The sequence below is a fragment of the Eptatretus burgeri genome, chromosome 17 (genome assembly GCF_056783735.1).
Source record: "Eptatretus burgeri isolate ZD-2024b chromosome 17, Ebu_testis_v1, whole genome shotgun sequence".
NCBI lineage: Eukaryota > Metazoa > Chordata > Myxini > Myxiniformes > Myxinidae > Eptatretus > Eptatretus burgeri.
The window spans coordinates 27,105,953-27,122,357 of NC_140977.1; the positions used below are offsets into that span (position 1 = coordinate 27,105,953).

The window sequence follows — 16,405 nt, forward strand, 5'->3', positions numbered from 1 at the left end:
TCCTGAACCACAAATCATACAGACAGATACCCTGCTACTTAATATAAATCGGTTCAATTCACTATTGGCTGCGCCGTAACACTTAGAAAATACAACGCAAATTTATATACATGGGATCAAGCCAAAGCATGTGCCCTGAAAGATCCACAGTCGGTTAATCCACGCTCAATAAACTATTCCACTACCACTTTTGGTGTTGTATATTGAAGAAGAACATGTAGATTTATACTCCAGATAAGCCAATATGTCATTTATTACCGTTTACGGTGTGTTGTAATGATTTTCCAAGTTCCTATTCGTACATAACTGCAGACAACAAAATAATTGCATCAGAGTTATGTACGGAAGCAATATATAACAATTTGATTAAAATGATTGGTTCCAGCATCAAAAGTACATTCTGGTACAATTGATATAATGATAAATTATGTTAACTATCACTAAAAAGATAAATACGATCTTCAGTTAGGCTGGAATCAAAGTAATTTATGAAGCCTCTACGTACATTATGCTGACACGTAAATCTTTGGTTTCCATGTCACGTTCGAATTTTGAGCTTGGCATCAGCGTTATGCACGGAATCAGATGAAAAAAAATGTAAATATTATATTTTGGGAAAAGAAACAGATAATTTTTACTCTGCCTTTTTAAACAGGCTCAATATGACAGGAAAAAGAAAAAAAACAACACATTTTGAGAGAGTCCGATGTTATAAATTACGAAGAAAACACAGACGAGTTCAGTAGCAAAGAAAGCCACACTTGTAAGTGAAAAATAACGTTAAAATCAAATCTATTTCTTTCGAACTTTTGAAAATAATCACTTTAAACATGAAAAGAAAAACATAATTCTTACCTCTCGGATCCTCACGAAGCACTTAAAAAATTCTAGCGTTGGTTAAAATGAAGAATTATCAGACAAATGCGAGTCACCTCGTTCGGCTCGGCGTCCTCACGCTGGATTCGTACGTTACGGCTCTCGCAAAGACACGGACACGAAGACAAATGCTGCGCTCGACGGCAAATGGAAATGTGCTGACACGCTTGCAAGTGCCTATTATATCCATCAATCGGGGAAGTTTGCAAGACGGCAAGATTTTCTTATGCTAGCGTTATTAGCGTCCGACGAGAGATGATGATTCGTACATAACGGGACTGACACGAAAATCAAGACGGGATTACTTGCGGTCTGAATATTATTTTTCTGATCACAATTTTGATCTATATTTTTCTGCCGCTAGACTCTGTCATATTTCCAAGAAAGGGAGATTTGGAATAAAAATCATAAGAAACATTATCAACACTGGACTCCTTATTTCTCTCGATGCAGTGGCCACGAAGCGTTATGTACGAATCCATTATTTCATCAGATAGCGTAGATGCCAGAAAACCCGAATAGGGAGACAGAACATCATCAAAACATAAAAGAGACACCAAATTTCACATTCTGAGTCACCACACTCAAAATAACTGTCACATAAGAAACATACAGTAAAATAAAAAATTTTACCAATCAAACTAACATTTCTAAGGTTACAATACCCATATTCTGTTGCTTTAATTCACCTTTAATAAAACAGGGAAATAGAGAGTATGATATTGCCGGTTTCTACAGGTTCCCCAAGATGTCCACTTTCATTTCTGAACATTGATGGTTTGTCTAAGAACCTCATAATAGTTTTATGTGGAATTTCCCACAAACATACCACAACATACCCACTTTGTGAGCCATGCATATGTGCATGATAACAAATAATTTCACATGGGGGAGTGTGTATAAAAATAACATGCGGAAGGTTGTACAAATGTGTGGTTATTGTCCATGTGGGCGCATGTACAAAAAACCCCATTAACCAAAGAACAATAATAAACCCCAACCACTCCCACCCTTCACTCATTCATTTACCACCCACTCCCCCCCATCCCATTTCCCACATTACAACCCAAACACTCCCATATAAAGAGCACTCGGTCGTCGAAACATCAGATCTGAGTCTTCCTCAGGGCGATTGTTATAGTTACCTCCATCCACCGTCAGATAAGTCGTCACTCCTGTTTTTCTGTCTGTCTCTTTGTGAGCAGGATATCTCAAAGTTATGAACGGATTTGGACAAAACTTGGTGGAGAGGTTGGGTGTGTCACAAGAACAAATTGATTCAATCTTGGTGAAGATCCAGATCCGGATCTGGATACAAGAATTTTTTGAGCGATTATTCACCATTGAGAGATCGGGCCTAAAACAATAGATGACACGATATCTCAAAAAATTATGGACGGATTCGGACGAAACTTGGTTGACATATTGGGTGTGTGACAAGGACAAATTGATTCGATTTTGATCAACATCTGCAGATCCAGCTGACCAGTGAGATACAAAACGTAAACTGTTCAGCCTCATGGAAGAATGGGCTCTACTGAGTATCATTATAGTTGGTGGTGCTTTCACTCTCAGGTTTGAATCTTTCAAACAACACATGAATGGTGTACCTACCTTTCCAAATATCTTTTTACTCTTCGTGGAGCTGGTACTCTTTTGTTTAGCCAGTGTGACACACATCCTGCGGGGTCTCTCTGTAACAACACAACAGCAGCAGATCACAGCACATCAATGTGTGCCAAATGCCAAGTGAATTACAAACCAACAATCAAACTAGCTACAAACAAGCACTTCATGGAAACAAAATCACTTTTAAAATCCCCTTTCAGGAGACTACTCATACCCTCGATTCTAAAACGTTATTTATTCGAGAAGTACATTTCTGGAGTAATGCTCTGCCCAGGAATGAGTGCGAGAAGTACTGTTCTGGTCAGAAATGAGCCAAAAGAGGTAGAAGAGCTCATTAGAGACTGCCCTGAGTGTAGCACATACCACATTGCTCAACCAACAGAGGAGATTAAACTGTCAAAACTCCCAGATTTGCCAGGATTTAATTAGGGTCAGATCTCGAGTTTGGAGGGAAGCAGTTCGCCATAATTGTGGCCTGCTACTCAAAATTCATTTAACTTAATGAGCTGAGTGCCCTCAGCAATAGTCATGATACATGTCATAAAGTTTCACTTCAGTTGGCATGGCATACCAGAGTTCTATATACTGACAAAAGACCCCAGTTTCCATCCATCCATCCATCCATCCATTGGGACCATATTCTGTGCAGAGCGTTCGTGCTGCTGAAACACTCTCCTTGGTTATTGGATATAGTCCTGGACAGGTCGCCACTCCGACAGTATACCAGCAAGCTGGCACTCATTTTGCCGACCTCGGAAGGATGACAGGCAGAGTCAACCCCACCTGGTATTAATTCAACAGCCAAGTGGGGTTTGAATTCAGGGTCATGGGATCCCAAGCCCATCACCCTAACCACTGAGCCAACACCAGGCATACCCCAGTTTGCATCAGCAGAATTTCATTTGTTCTGCAATGAATATGAAATTGACCACTGGATATCTTCACCCCATCACCCACATTCAAAAGGTGAACAAAAGAGGAGTACAGACGGTGAAACATCTGTTGAGAAAATGCAGAGACAGACTGAAACGTCACTTAGCCTTGCGAGACTACAGAGCAACTCCCCTTGCCAATTGTAATAGATCTCCAGCTCAGTTGCTGATGGGACGACAATGCTCAGTTGCTAATGGGATGGTGACCACGCACTAAGCTGCCTTTTGGAAAATGACTTTCAACACTAACAAATCTCACTCTCTGCGAAAGGATCTTCTGGCAACTCCCTTCCCATTCCCTTGCATCTACTTTCTGAACAATCCTCTAAAGGAGGTTCAGTCATTCAAACTACTGGATCTCACAATCAACCATGATCTTTCTTGAACAAACTACATTTCAAAGTTGGCTTACAAAGCCAGTTCCCGAATGGGTATCCGCCGTACAAAGTCCTTCCTTGGCACACCTGAACTCCTATCCACCTTCAAAGACTTGATCCACAGTTTTATGGAGAGCTGCTCTCCCCTCACATCTTGTCAAGGCCTTCAACATCATTAGAATCTCCCATGCTGAATCTGAGTCCATGGGCTTATCACTTCGCCATCACAGACAGGTCGGTAGCCTTTCTGTCTTCTACTGCCTCCATTCTCGTCTTGCACACTCTGCTCTTTTCATGCTTTGCCTCTCCCCAGGTTTATGCAAGGTTAACATGGTCCACCATCAACTCTCTTCTAGTAAAACTACCCAAATCCAATTTCACTGCTCACCTCCACTAATTTGTTCCTCTCCACCTCACCCCCCATGGGATCAACTTCCACATCCTCTTCAATCTCATTCTTCCCTCCAGGTCTTAAAAACTCTCTCAGATCGTCCCCAATTCAAAACCAAAACCAAAACCGTTAACCTCACCTAAATCCCTCCTAATTTTCCAGTCTTTCCTCCTTAGAGTTTCCTTCTCCATGCATGCATGTTTTGCATCCTGTTTTTGTCTGTTACTTCCTGATCCGTTCAGTGTACCAGCTCTTCCATGAACCTCGACTATTTATACCAAAAAAACGCAAGCAATGTCAGACACTTTGTAAAGCATAAAGAGAAACAGAAATGGGCTTTTTATGAAACATTGAAACAATGGATCTACCTTTGCGGAGATGGTTTTGTCCGTAGCCTGATGGAGTATCTTCCCCCATCCAAATCCTCGATCTTTTCTACCCCCGATAATCCACCCAAGCCCACTTCCTTCATTTCTCCTGCTTTCCTTCCTGAAAGTCCCTGAAATGTCCATCTTCTCTTCGCCATGTTCCCCGTCCCATCCCCATCCCTCTCCCTTCCACAGTTCACCTAATGTGTCTGTTCCCCACTGTTTTGTCCCTTCCACTCCCGCCCCTCTTGTCTCATGTCTCCTTGCTGTGAGTTGTGTGTTAGCTCTCATACGAGCCTCGACCAAGGTATACAAAAAAAAAAAAAAAAAAAATGGTGACAGGTGGAACCTCTTGTGTTTACAAGTTATGAATTGTGAGAAAATGACTGTTGAAAAGTGCATCGTGGGAAAAAATGTTTTCCTGTAAAGTTTCATGGTGATTAACCTGGGGAGCTCAGAGGAGTAGGGTCACAAAAAAAATATATACATATATTTTGCCTGTAAATATATATATATATATATATATATATATATATATATATATATATATATATATATATATATATATATATATATATATACATATATATATATATTGTGGTTGACGAAATTCGCAAACCACCATTCAGGTCCCGTAGGTGAGATATCTCTGTAAGTATATGTGTAGTTAGGCCCAAACCCGTTGTTTAGAGGGAATAAATGTCATTCATTCGGGCTGCGACCCTTTTAGATAGCCGTTTTTCCTTTACTATCTTTATTTTGGACCAGCCGCCATTACTACCACCACCAACCACGTCTCAACAGCCATCACACAACAACCACCAACCGCAACGCCGCTTCACAACAACAACAACGCCAACAGCCACGACCCTTGCCGTCACATCTCGCTCTCGCAACCATCGCATCACCGCCATTCCCGCGCCGCTTGTGGGCACCGATCCTGGACTTCGACAGGGCGCGCACCGAGCAGCACCGAGCAAAAACACCAGCCTTTCCGAGAAATCGGATCAAAAACGATTCACGCCCACTTCTGTTCCGTCCTATCAGCGAGCGTGGGGCGATTTGGCCCCGCCTCCAGGTGCGTCGGAGTATAATCGCTATATGCAGATTCGCGGATCAAAAATCATTCACGCCCACTTTTCCTCTGTCCAATGGGGAGCCAGCCAGAGGTGAAGGGTCGAAGGTGAAGGAGCGAAGCCCCGGGGGCTATAAAGGGCCGCATTCGCTTGCCAAAAAGGCAGTTGAGTTGGGAAGAGTTGGCAGTTGAGTTGGGAAGAGTTGGCAGTTAAGTTGGAAAGAGTTGAGAGTTTCTGAGAAGAGGAAAGCAGTTGGACGCAGCTGGACGGAGTTGAGAAGAGTGGAGAGTTGGAGAGTTATGGCGGCGGCGAAGGCAGTCGAGAGGGCGCTCGTGTCAGAGTCGGGGAGCTGCGGAGAGGGGAGGCCGGTAACGCGACCGAGGTCGCGGTGGAGACGCTCGTCGCGGGACCCAAGCCAGCGAGATATCCTCATTCCCCCGAGCATCAACAACCCCCTCCTGTTTCCCCCCGCGCTGAGATAGTGTGAGAAGGGGGCCCCGTTCCCATCCCATTCCAGGCAGTGCCAGCGAGGCCCGCGGAGTCGGGGCGCCACCGCCATTTTGCGGCTCATCACCAGACGGGTAGGCTCGACGCGGTCTCGGCCCCAGGCCCGTCTGCCCCCCTCATCGTTGAGGGTGGTCCCTTTTTCTTTTGCTTTGAGTATATGAGTAGGGTGGATTTACTGGTTCTGGCTCACTTTTCCCCATGTAAATGAATGGGGGATTTTCAGCGATTCCTTTTTTTTCCCTAAAAATAAACCCCCTTTTTATTCGTTTTTTCCCTGCTGTGCAGGGGTTTGGCTTTTCGTGAGGCAATGTTTTCTGGCCGGATGCCCTTCCTGACGCCAACCCTGGTCGCCTCTTACGACACACAGGGATATGGTACACCTATTCAAACCGGGGCATACACCGGGACCAGTACACTGGCACTCATTTCGCCGACCTCGGAAGGATGACAGGCTGAGTCAACCCCCTGGTGTTAATTCAGCAGCCAACGGGGCTTGAACTCAGGACACTGGGATCCCAAGCCACCACCCTAACCACTAAGCCAACACCAAACTTAGCCAACACCAGGCTTTGTAGGTATATATATATATATATATATATATATATATATATATATATATATATATATATATATATATATATATATATATATATACAAGTTATTATATTATATATATATATATACAAGTTATTATATTATATATATATATATATATATACAAGTTATTATATTATATATATAACCAGGCTATCCCAAGGTATATTTATTTGTCTCCCCATTTAACCTGGAGGTTGAACAGCTCACTCATTGAACCTATAAAGATTTGTTCATTCTCAAATTCCTTCAATAGTTTAATTTTCTTTGCACAATAATCCCCATCTAAAATATTGACAAACAAAACATTTGAATCTTTATATTTTTTAAGATACTCCTTTTGTGCCATTACAAAATGATAAACTTCTCTTAATGCTCTTGTTTGACCACCTCCTGAGCCACATATCATTTTGAGATTATAGTAAATTGTTTTTTCATTGTTCAATTGATAACCATCAAAGTTTTCAGTCCATTCAAGGATATTCATTTTTTTCTTTACATCCTCTAACTTACTAGTTTTTAAATTGATTCGCTTATTTGTTTTATTTACCTTTGTTTTAGTTATTTTTTCAATAAGACTTATTTGATATTTTTCACATTCATTATGTTTTCCATTTATATACCAAGACTGAGATTTTCTCCACTCTTTAGTTTGATTAATACTTGGTTTAATCATTTATATATTGCAAAAAAACACACATTGATCTTTTATATTTTAGTGTTGGAAAGAATTCACATTACACATACATCAATAATTTATCAAGATTAATCTCTTCTCAGGTATTCAGAACAGCAAACAAAATATATCCTTGTAAGCGATGTCTTAATTCATTTCATACAAAAGAACGATTAGAACAACATTCAAAATATTGTAGTAATCATAAATCAGCTGTAATTACAATGCCTAAACCTGGTGAAAAGATTTCTTTTGAAGATTATAATAAATCTATCATGCACCCATTTGTGATATACGCTGATTTTGAGTGTATCCTTAAAAAGATCAATACTGCTTCTCCTAATCCAAAAGAATCATATACAAATAAATATCAAAAACATATTCCTTGTGGTTTCTGTTATTATATCAAATCATCTGTTGGAGAAAAATTTAACAAACTTGAACATTATCGTGGAAAAAAAGCTTCACAAGAGTTTGTAAAACGATTAGAAAAGGATTGTATAAGACTCACTAAATTAATGAAAGAAACAAATGAACCGATGAAATTAACCAAAGAAGAAAAATTAGAATTTAGAATGAACAATATCTGTCATATTTGTGAGGGGGAAATTAAGGAGTCTAAAGTTAGGGATCATTGTCATCTTACTGGTAAATATAGAGGTCCCGCTCATTCCTGTTGTAATCTTAATTATAAATTACCTTCTTTTATTCCAGTCTTTCTTCACAACAGCGTCAACTATGATACACATCTATTTATAAATGAACTTTCAAAAACACCAGGGAATATTTCTGCCATAACAAACACAAGTCAAAAGTATATTTCATTTACAAAAATGATATTCACAAAACCTTTAACTCGTATTAGGTTTCTTGATTCTTACAAGTTTATGGGAACACCACTAGCCTACCTCGCATCAAATCTAAGCTCCACGGACTCTTTTCCAAATCTTAATTCATTCTTTCCAAAAGAGGAAATTCTCACTAAAGAGGAAATTCAGATTAAAGAGAGAATTCAAAGTAAAGAGGAAATTCTAATTAATGAGGAAATTAATGAAGAAATTCTAACTGAAGATGAAATTCTGATTAAAGATGAAATTCTGATCAAAGAAGGAATTCTTACGAGAGAGGAAATTCAAACAAGGAATGAAATTCAAAGTAAAGAGAAAATTCTTACAAGTAAGGGAATTTATCCTTATGATTATATGGATTCATTTATGAGATTTAAAGAAACACAACTTCCATCAAAAGAAAGTTTCTATAATAACCTTTATGAAGAAGAGATAAATGATAAGGAATATAAACACGCACAAGAAATATGGAAAATATTTAAGATAAAGAACCTTGGAGAATATCATGATTTATATCTAAAAACAGATGTTTTATTGTTAGCTGATGTGTTTGAAGCTTTTAGATCACTCTCTCATAATAAAAATTGTTATGGATTAGATCCTGCCCACTATTTCACAGCTCCTGGTTTAGCTTGGAGTGCAATGTTGAAAATGACAAAACAAGATATAGATTTAATCAGTGATGTTGATATGCTTTTGATGATTGAGAAGTCCAAGAGAGGTGGAATATCACAAGTATCTTCAAAAAGATATGCTAAAGCAAATAATAAATATCTTCCAAATTATGATAGTGAAAAAGATAGTAATTATTTGATGTATTTTGATGCTAATAATTTGTATGGATGGGCAATGTCTCAATCTCTGCCTTATGGTAAATTAGAGTGGGTGGAAGAAAAGGATTATGAAAAGGCTTTGATGAATATTGTTATTTCTTCTCAAGAGGAATTGAATGAGGAAGAAGAAGGTTATTATTTTGAAGTTGATTTGAGGTACCCGAGTGATCTTCATAATAAGCATAAAGATCTTCCTTTTGCATGTGAGAAAGAAGCCCCAAAGAAAGAATGGTTAAGTGATTATCATAAAAGTTTTAATATTAAAGGTAAATCAACAGAAAAGTTATTAACAACATTCTATGATAAAGAGGGATATGTTTTGCATCAGAGAAGCTTAAAACAGTTTTTGAGAGAAGGATTGAGAGTAGCTAAAATTCATAGAGTTTTAAAATTTAAACAAAGTCCTTGGGTGAAAAAGTATATTCAATTCAATACAGATATGAGAGCAAATACAAAAGTAAAATTTGAAGGGGACTTTTATAAATTAATGAATAATGCTGTATTTGGAAAGACTATGGAAAATGTTAGAAACAGGCAAAACATTAGATTCGCAACATCTTGGAAAGAAGCTTCGAGATTGATAAATAAACCAAGTTTTGAGAGAGAAGAGGTTTTTTCAGAGAACTTTTCTGCAATTCATATGAAAAAGGAAAGTATTGTAATGGATAAACCAATTTATATTGGAACAGCAGTTCTTGATTTATCAAAGATATTGATGTATGATTATTTGTATAATGACTTAAAGAAAGAGTATGGTGAAAATGTTTCATTGTTGTATATGGACACTGATAGTTTTATCCTAGATATAAAAACTGATGTTTATGAAGATATGAAGAAAAATATTGGAGTATATGATACAAGTAATTTCAGCAAGAAGAGTGAGTTATTTTCCAAAAAGAATGAAAAGGTTATTGGTAAGTTTAAGGATGAGTTGGGTGGAAAAGTAATGAGTTAGTTTATTGGATTGAGAGCAAAGGCATATGCTTATAAGTATGGTGGTCAGATTGATAAGAGGTTAAAGGGAATAAAGAAATATGTAATAAAGAAATGAATAACTTTTAGAAATTATTATAATTGTTTGATGAATAAGAAAGAAGAATATAGGAAAATGAATACAATAAGAAGTTATAAACATAACATATAAGGTGAAGAAGTAAATAAAAAGGCATTAGGAGCCTTTGATGATAAGAGATTTATTTTAGAAAATGGAATAGATTGTGTTCCATATGGATATTGTATGATAGAGTGAATAGAATAGATTGTGTTTTTAATACAAACCAAGTATTAATCAAATTAAGAGTGGAGAAAATCTCAGTCTTGGTATATAAATGGAAAACATAATGAATGTGAAAAATATCAAATAAGTCTTATTGAAAAAATAACTAAAACAAAGGTAAATAAAACAAATAAGCGAATCAATTTAAAAACTAGTAAGTTAGAGGATGTAAAGAAAAAAATGAATATCCTTGAATGGACTGAAAACTTTGACGGTTATCAATTGAACAATGAAAAAACAATTTACTATAATCTCAAAATGATATGTGGCTCAGGAGGTGGTCAAACAAGAGCATTAAGAGAAGTTTATCATTTCGTAATGGCACAAAAGGAGTATCTTAAAAAATATAAAGATTCAAATGTTTTATTTGTCAATATTTTAGATGGGGATTATTGTGCAAAGAAAATTAAACTATTGAAGGAATTTGAGAATGAACAAATCTTTATAGGTTCAATGAGTGAGCTGTTCAACCTCCAGGTTAAAAGGGGAGACAAATAAATATACCTTGGGATAGCCTGGTTATATATATATATATAATATAATAACTTGTGTATATATATATATATATACCTACAAAGCCTGATGTTGGTTAAGTCTGGTGTTGGCTTAGTGGTTAGGGTGGTGGCTTGGGATCCCAGTGTCCTGAGTTCAAGCCCCGTTGGCTGCTGAATTAACACCAAGGGGTTGACTCAGCCTGTCATCCTTCTGAGGTCGGCGAAATGAGTGCCAGTGTACTGGTCCCGGTGTATGCCCCGGTTAGAATAGGTGACCATATCCCTGTGTGTCGTAAGAGGCGACCAGGGTTGGCGTCAGGAAGGGCATCCGGCCATAAAACATTGCCTCACAAAAAGCTAAACCCCTGCACAGCAAGGAAAAAACGGATAAAAAGGGGGTTTTATTTTTAGGGAAAAAAAAGCGAATCGCTGAAAATCCCCCATTCATTTACATGGGGAAAAGTGAGCCAGAACCAGTAAATCCACCCTACTTATATGTGTTGTCGGCGCCGTCTGTGAAGTAAAACTGTATAAGTGTTGCCATGTGCTCGGTAGTCGGTAGTAGATCTGCATTGTTACATTTGCTTTTTGTGCAGAATTGTTGTGCTTCTACTTTTACATTTGCTTTTGGTGTAAAATTGTACATGTGTGCTTTCCGTTTGCCGCAGAATAAATGTGCCTTATGTTGAACTGTTTTTCCCGTTTCGCTTCGTCTTTTCCTTTATTGAATCTCCATCTTACTTCATGTAAAGGGTTGGTCGTGGGCTAAATACGCCCAATAATTAATCGAACCGTCGAGGTTGACGATAACACCGCTCGGTTATCCCGATAGTACGGAACGGGTCGCTTAAAGTGGCCCGTGTCCGAAGTCGACCTGCGGCGAGGTGCGATCGCCCGGTCTACCCTCCGTGTGGGTACTTAGGTAGGTCGAATTTGGCGAGCAACCCTATCCCACGCGGGGGGCCGATTGGCACGATCGTGGTGAGGCCGAAAGGCCCACCCGTGACTAGTTCCCGGCGTTGGTCCGAGAGGGTCACGATGGGATTGTCCGTCCGGTGGACGACGTGCCGCGATTCGAGTTACGTGGCCGCTCGCACGCCGGCGGGCGCGAATCCGCAACAAAATATATATATATATATATATATATATATATATATATATATATATATATATATATATATATATATATATATATACACATGATCAATTTGTGTATCCCCTACTGTGATGTCATCCCCCAACCCCCACCCCCATGCTACTTTCAATTCTTCTTTCAATACCCCATCGATCCGTTCCAAACTCTCTGCTACTTTCAATATATATATATATATATATATATATATATGTATATATGTATATAGTGTTACGGCTGTGGAAATTCGCATTACACCATAAAGGGCCCTCAGGTGTGATATCTCCAGAGGTACATGTGTAGTTAGCCCAAACCCGTTGTATAGAGGGAATTTATGTGATCCATCCGGGCTGCAACTCTTTGAGTTAGTCGTTTTTCTTTATCTTTTATTTTAAACAAACAGCATCTCAACAACCACGCCATCCCCACCACAGCACCAACCACACTACAACAACGCCACACCACCACCTTCGCCTTTACCTTCACAACTTCATCCCACATCATCGCTTCTACGGCCATTCCCGCACCACGTGTGAACAATGAACGTCGGGCTGTCTCGGGCCCGTTCGGCGATTGGTGCCAAACGCACCGAGCCACGAGCGCGAATGGCGGCCTTTCCGAGGGGAAAATTCAGATCAGAAACGCCTCATGCCCACTTCCCTCCATCCAATGGGAAAGCGCGAGGCGGCTTGGCCCCGCCTCCAGGCGCGTGCAGGTGAATTCCGTCCATGTCGGGCTCTGCAAATTTTAGGATCAGGGTAGGTTCACGCCAATTTTTGCCCGACCAATGGCTGACCGGGGGGGGGGCGGCGTGGCCCTGCCTTCGATCGCGTTCTGATCCTGGAATTTGCATATCGGCTTCTCCTGAGAGCTATAAAGGTGCGAACGGAAGGCGACTCGGGGGCTTGAGTTGAAGTCGGAGGAAAGTGTGGAACTGGAAGGAGAGTGTGTCGTCGAGAAGTTGCTTTTGGAGACAAGGAGCGTTGCGTTGGTGGAGTCGAGTCGAGTGCGCGCGGTGGAGCTGCAGGCAAGGGAGCTCGGGTCCGAGGCAAGGAGGACAGCGGTCGGCGACGAGGTTGCGGTGTGGGGGATCGCTCGTCTCGTCGCGGGACCCAAGACAGCCAGCCACTCCCCTCCCCCAGGGCATCAACAATTTCCCCTTCCCCCCCGTGCTGAGATAGTGCAAAAGGGGGCTCCATTCCTCCCCCACCCCAAATGTGGTGCCAACAAGCACGCCAGGGGCCCGGAGTCGGGGCACAGCAGCGCGGACACTTTGCGGCTTGCCCGCCAACGCGTCACGAGGACGCGGGTAAGACCTCCCCGGTCTCGCGGACCTGGCCGCTCCTCCAGGCCCCGCGCACATTTGGCCTACGGGCCTGTCCACCTCCTTGTCTGTGAGGGTGGCTTCTTTCTTTTGCTTTAGTGTAAGTGTGTGTTGGCGCCGTCTGTGAAGTAAAACTGTATAAGTGTTGCCGTGTGTACGTGTTAGTCGGTTGTATTACATTTGCTTTATGTGCATTTTGTTTCTGTATGGCTGTATATACGTGCTTTCCATGTGCCGCGGAATAAAATGCTTGCTTGTTGAACTGTGTCCGTTTCGCTTCGTCTTTTCTCGATTGACTCTCCATCCTGCTTCACGTAAGGGGTTCGTAGTGGGTGCAACATCCCGGTAATTAATCGGAACCGTCAAGGCCTACGATAACACCGCTCGGTTATCACTGTAGCACGGAACGGACCGCTTAAGCGGTTCGTGTCCTGAGTCGACCTGTGGCGTGGTACGATCGCCCAGTCGACCATTCGCGCAGGTACTTAGGTAGATCGAATTTGGCGAGCAACCCTATCCTGTGCGGGTGGGCAATTGGCATGATCGTGGTGAGGTTAAACCCCCACCCATGACTAGCTCCGGCGTTGGTCCGAGAGGGTCACGACAGAATTGTCCTTCTGGTGGGCGACGTGCCGCGATTCGAGTTACGAGGCCATCCGCACGCCGGCGGGCGCGAATTCGCAACAATATGTATATATATATATATATATATATATATATATATATATATATATATATATATATATATATATATATATATATATATATATATATATATATATATATATATATATATATATATATATACAGATGAAGACCACAAGGGGAAAACTAGAGATGTCAGGATAAGTCAATTTTGAAGAAACTGAAAAACAAAGTTTCAAGACTTTGGTGCACTGTTTAATAACTGTCACGTAGATTTCTTTTCCAGTAAAAGGAAGAGTGATCATTGGCCAATCAAATTAAGCATGTCGCATTTGCCAAGCTTCTGTGTTATTTAATTTAAGAGCAAAGAACGAATCAATCTTGCAAACTGACATCACTGGTTATTCCCTTGTTTAATAATTGCCATGCAATTTTAACCCAGGATGTGTAGCAAATTCATGCTTGTTGGTTATTAGCATACATTACATGACTTTGGTGATCACAGATTATTTTTTTCAACATTAAACGGTCATTGTTTTTTTGTTTGATTGGTGTTCAACGCCATACTCAAGGGTATTTCGCTTATATGATGACGGATTCTCCATTTCTTACTCCGTACTACTTAATATGATGGAAAACCGGAAGGAAACCAAGGATAAACCACCCTCGCGATAGCCGGTCACCTCATGTAACTTCCTCATATACCGAAGCAGGTTGATTGGGCGGTGGGTACATCGAATGAGGATGGGTACTCAGACGCGCTAACCATTAAGCCACGGCGTGGGTCCCATAAAAGTCACAATAAAGGTTTGACCAGGCTTGAACCACGATATGCACCAACTACGGAGCCCATGATATAACCAAATAGGCCATTGTTGTGCTCAGAGTTTATGCTGTGAAAGTTTTACAACCTTTCATTTTTTTATTTTCTCAACTCTGAATATTATGGTGGAACAGTTAACATGAATGAAAGGGAGATAACCAGGAGTAAAGCACTGACAACTCTGGGTTTCTACTTGTTCAGCTTTGACAACACTTGTTTTTTCATTGCACGGCTAAACTTTATACCATATAAATTATGTGACACCCCTGGTTATTTGTTAAAGTAATATTGTGAGAGGAAACCTTATGTTGCCAACTATTGGTAGGTGCAATAAGCCTGAAATTTATAAAAAGTGACATCTCTGGTTTTCCGCTTGTGGTCTTCATATGTATGTATGTATATATATATATCTTCTTCTTCTTTCGGCTGCTCCCGTTAGGGGTCGCCACAGCGGATCATCCGTTATGATCCGCATAATGATTTGGCACAGGTTTTACGCCGGATGCCCTTCCTGACGCAACCCTGGTCGCCTCTTACGACACAGGGATATGGTACACCTATTTTAACCGGGGAATACACCGGGCCCAGTACACTGGTACTCACTTCGCCGACCTCGGAAGGATGACAGGCTGAGTCAACCTCCTGGTGTGTATTAATTCAAGTGGCCAACAGGGCTTGAACTCAGCACCTTTTGGATCCCAAGCCGCTACCCTAACCATTACGCCAATACCAGGCATATATATGTATATATATATATATATATATATATATATATATATATATATATATATATATATATATATATATATATATTGTGTATACTATACGTGTGTGTATATATGTATATATATGTATATATATATATATATGTATATATATATATATATATATATATATATATATTTTGTGTATACTGTATGTGTGTGTATGTATATATATATATATATATATATATATATATATATATATATATATATATATATATATATATATATATATATATATATATATATATATATATATATATATATATACACTGTGTATATATACACATATACACTGTGTATATATATATACACATATACACACAGTATGTCGTCATCTTATGACCTATGCGACTTACGACTTCGAATTTACGACTTTACGACCAGACTGCTCCACGTCTCCGCCCACTCAGACTGCTCAGTTTCCGTCCCAGGACCCGCCATTAGCGTGGTCTCAAGATGTTTCAAGATGTCATCCCCAAGATGTCTACCAAGAGGAAATTATCTTCTACTCCTCAACCTGCCAAGAAGGAAAGAAAGCCCATTGATCTCACTACGAAAATGCAGGTGATCAAACAGATGGCACACGATGTTTTTCGTCCGTATCGTGAAATGTACGAGGAGAAAAAGAAACAAACAATTCAGACAAAGCTCAACATGTTGACGAAAAAAACAACTCCGGCTACCCCGAGCTGATAACATTGACGGTAACATTGACGATCCACAGCGAAGCACGAGTGACCAATAACATGTTTTGTATTTTTTGTATTTTTGTATTTTTTTTGCAAATATTAAACCAATTGTACTGTAGTAGTGCAGTGTTTGACTTGAACAAAGAAA

At 39.9% G+C, this 16,405-nt stretch overlaps 1 protein-coding gene across 7 annotated transcripts in view; it reads right to left on the reverse strand.

The window, feature by feature from the left end:
* LOC147009607 (uncharacterized) overlaps positions 1-16,405 on the reverse strand; it is a 100,942-nt gene that overhangs the window by 47,300 nt on the left and 37,237 nt on the right. For all 7 annotated transcript variants that reach the window (XM_085862427.1, XM_085862425.1, XM_085862426.1 and 4 more), the window contains one exon: positions 2,491-2,570. In XM_085862427.1, coding sequence (XP_085718553.1) covers positions 2,491-2,570 — 80 coding nt within the window. The remainder of the gene's footprint in view (positions 1-2,490; positions 2,571-16,405) is intronic.